Genomic DNA, 3733 nt, shown 5'->3' on the forward strand with positions numbered 1-3733 from the left:
TCGTGTTCTCTCTCCGTCACATCTTTAATATTTGGGTTTCACTTGTGGCAGTGTCGTGCACGTTCAAGCTGGCCTACCTCTTCTACAACCAGAACCTTCACGAGGAGGCCAGCTCCGTCTGCGAGCTCTTCTGCAAGAGGCTGGAGACAGCAGATGCCTATGCGTGTCCAGAGATACCCCCGGAGAGGGTGAGCGCTTCTCTGACGCTTCTGGCGCAAACGGGGCTGAACTGAACGGTCTGATCCTGGTGCCAGGGGAGCAAAGGAGAGGATGGGACCAACTTTTGCTCCTGGAACAACCCCAATTCCCTGCTCCGAGGTCTTCCCTTCGCCCGGGTGGGGAAAGGGGGCTGTGGTATGGGACGTGGGAGGCGCAGGGAGTTTGCTCCCACAGGGTGCTGAAGCTGGTTCTCTGTGCTCTCCCCGCAGCTGCACAAATGCTTCAGGCTGCAGGTGGAAAGCCACCGCAAGCTGGGGCAGCTGGAGAGAGCCCTGGCGTGCGTGGTGCTGTGGCTGGCCGCGCTGCGGGGCCGGATCGGGGAGCTGCTGGCAGAGCCCGTCTCCCTCTGGACCAGAGTCAAAACAGATGCTGCGAAACAGGGGGCCGAGGAGTTACGGTTACGGTAAGACCTGGAAGGCTGCCCGGTGCGTGGAGGGTGGATGTCTTGAGAGCCACGGTTCCCAAGCTGGTAAAATGAATCATAGAATTGTAGAATCATAAAGGTTGGAAAAGACCTCTGAGATCATCGAGTCCAACCGTCAACCCAACACCACCAAGCCCACTAAACCATGTCCCTAAGCGCCTCATCTACCCGTCTTTTAAATACCTCCAGGGATGGGGACTCCACCACTTCCCTGGGCAGCCTGTGCCAATGTTTAACCACTCTTTCAGTAAAGAAATTTTTCCTTACATCCAATCTAAACCTCCCCTGGCGCAACTTGAGGCCATTTCCTCTCGTCCTTTTGCCAGTTACTTGGGAGAAGAGACCAACACCCACCTCGCTACAACCTCCTTTCAGGTAGTTGTAGAGAGCAATGAGGTCTCCCCTCAGCCTCCTTTTCTCCAGGCTGAACAACCCCAGCTCCCTCAGCCGCTCCTCATCAGACTTGTTCTCCAGACCCCTCACCAGCCTCGTTGCCCTTCTCTGGACACGTTCCAACATCTCAACATCCTTCCTGTAGTGAGGGGCCCAAAACTGAACACAGTATTCGAGGTGCGGCCTCACCAGTGCTGAGTACAGGGGCACGATCACTTCCCTAATGAGGACATTTCTCCCTGTGAGACATGCCTGGCTCCACTGCGCTCTGTGCAGAGTCCCCGTCCCCCCGCCCCCCGTTACAGCTCCCATTTCCCACAGGACCCTGAAGGAAGGCTTGGAGGGGCACAGCCTGGACGCGGAGACCTTGGTGACCGTCCTCTTTGCGGAGCTGAAGGCCTACAAGACCGTCCGAGCCGACACGGGGCAGGAACGCTACAACGTCCTCTGCGACCTGCTGGAGATCTGCTCGGAGGAGAGCGGCCGCCTGCATGAGCGAGCTATCGGCTTGACGGAGCTGGCCCAGGTCTTGTGCTACCACAGCTACGCCCAGCAGATGGACTGGTGGGTGGATGCCAGGATCACCTCCCTGTGTCCCTGAAGGTCCCCAAGGAGCATTTGAGGGTCCTCAGGGGCAGTTTTAAGGATCTGGAGTGTTATTGCTCTGGCTGTTTGCTCTGTTTGGGGTCCTGTGGTATGTCTGTTCCTCCCCTTAAGATGCTCCAGGGGTTTTGGGGGCAGAAGGCTGTTTCTAATCCCTCTCTCCGGCAGCTCCTCCCTGGACTCGGTCCGGGAAGCCTTGCGGCTGCTGGAGTTGGTACCCAGGAACTCCCAGAACCGGGACCGGCTCCTCGATGACCAGGCGCAGGCTCTGCTCTGGCTCTATATCTGCACCTTGGAGTCCAAGCTGGAGAAGGTGGGTGGGGGCGGCGGCGGAGGGGGGCTGTGGGATGCCAAAACAGGTCCTGATGTGGAAACACCATGGGGCTCCATGCACGTGTCGGGTGCCCTCCTCAGCCTTGCTGGCAAGGCTCAGCTCTGCACTGGGGCAACCAAAAGCCACTCAGACCCCGCTGGAAACCCCGTGGTGTCTCTTAACGTGCGTTGCCGCTGCCTTCTCCCCGGCTGCAGAGCATAGAGAGGGTCCAGAGAGCCAAAGCTCAGGGGCTGAAGAACCTGGACGACTTTGAGCCCAACGACCTCAACTACGAAGGCAGGCTGCTGGAGGACAGGTTCCTGTACGACGGCATCTCCTTCAACCTGGCGACAGAGACCGGTGAGGATGCTGGCGGGTTTGGGCCCTTCGTGAAGAGGCTCTCCGGGAGCGCCTGGTTTCAGGTCAGGGTGTCTCAGACCGTGGTGTGCCCTCAGCTCTGTCCAAAAGCCTGGATGATGCCTTCGCCTTGTGGAAGCAGCTCCTGGCGACACTGGGCATCCCGGCCGTGTGAAGCCCCGAGCAGACTGTAGCCTCCCTGCAGCTCCTGGCAGCTCTGTACAAGCTGATTGGCCAAGGTAACGCTGGTGGGGAGGTGGCCGGCGGGACGGCAGCCTCCCCAGACACACACAGTCCCTCTGAGGTGGTCTCTGAGTGTGACGGTGGGGTTTTTCCTGCCCCCAGCCCTTGCAAGCCATGGAGAGCTACCTCCTGGTCAGAGCCCTGTGCAGCGCACTCGGGGACAGCCTGGGCACGGCCGGCGCCCTGTGCCAGGTCACCAAGCTGCTCTTCCAGCTGGAGTGCCCCAGCTATGCCCAGGTAAGTCTGGCAGGGAGGGAAGGGGCTGCGGGGCGAGCTGGGCCGATCCCCGAGGCTGCAGCCCTCACGCCGGCCCGCTGGTTTCCAGCTTTTCCTGGAGGAGACAGAATCCTGCCTGCAGAAAGCCGACAGCAGCGACGATTCCTACCTGCTGCTGCAGCAAACCTGCCTCCTGCTCCGCAGCCAGCTGTGCTGCGTCAACCGCCGGGTAAGGCTCCTAAACCCCTTTTCTGCCTCAGAAGTAGTGTCAGAGGGCAAGGGGAGACTGCAGCAGCTCTGTCTGGCTATCTGAATACCTCTCGCTAGGGACCTTGGGCATGGAATCACCCTGGACCACGAATGGTGACTCTTTCTCCCTCTGCAGATTGAAGAGGGTCTCACCATGCTGCTGGGGGTGCTCCAGAACCCAGCTCTGCAAAAAATCACCAAGGTCTGGTACCTGCTGCGAGCCCACGTCCTTCAGCTGGTGACCGTCTACCTAAGCCTCCCCCCTGCCTGCCTCTCACTGGAGCTCCGGCAGTGCATCTTTGTGCAAGGTGAGTTGCCGGGGGATGTTTAAAACCCTCCTGGTGAGCACCAGGCTGACAGGGGTTGGTGGGCGAAGCAACGTGCAAACGTTTCACCTCTGGGTCTCTCCAAACCAGCCCGTTTGGGCCGAGGAGAGGGAATCTGGGGGAGTTGCTCTGTGCTGGGGCTGGGGGAGAGTCTTGGTTTGTGCTGATACCCACGACCGCCCTCGTACAGGGTGGAAGACGCCCGAGACGGCTCTCGCCGAAGCCCACAAGCTCTTCCGCAGCATCATCCTCCTGCTGATGGGCAGCGACGTGCTGGGCTGTCAGACGACGGCGTCCGACGTCCAGTTTGTGGATTACGGTGAGCCGGTTGCTCGCGCGGACCGAAAGCCAAGTGCTCCTCTGGAAAGAGTCGGGCTCCTTGCCCGCCTC

At 60.0% G+C, this 3733-nt stretch overlaps 1 protein-coding gene across 1 annotated transcript in view; it reads left to right on the forward strand.

Moving 5' to 3' along the window:
* Positions 1-51: 51 nt before the first annotated feature.
* LOC103914310 (separin-like) overlaps positions 52-3733 on the forward strand; it is a gene marked incomplete at both ends in the record, with an annotated part of 4674 nt that continues 992 nt past the window's right edge. Inside the window, 10 exon segments of the mRNA XM_009320926.1 lie at positions 52-188; positions 429-622; positions 1358-1600; positions 1808-1952; positions 2162-2312; positions 2348-2565; positions 2655-2789; positions 2878-2997; positions 3154-3325; positions 3534-3662. Of these exon segments, the coding sequence (XP_009319201.1) occupies positions 52-188; positions 429-622; positions 1358-1600; positions 1808-1952; positions 2162-2312; positions 2348-2565; positions 2655-2789; positions 2878-2997; positions 3154-3325; positions 3534-3662 (1644 nt within the window).

This window comes from Pygoscelis adeliae, unplaced genomic scaffold (assembly GCF_000699105.1).
Source record: "Pygoscelis adeliae isolate BGI_AS28 unplaced genomic scaffold, ASM69910v1 Scaffold923, whole genome shotgun sequence".
NCBI classification, from domain to species: Eukaryota; Metazoa; Chordata; class Aves; order Sphenisciformes; family Spheniscidae; genus Pygoscelis; species Pygoscelis adeliae.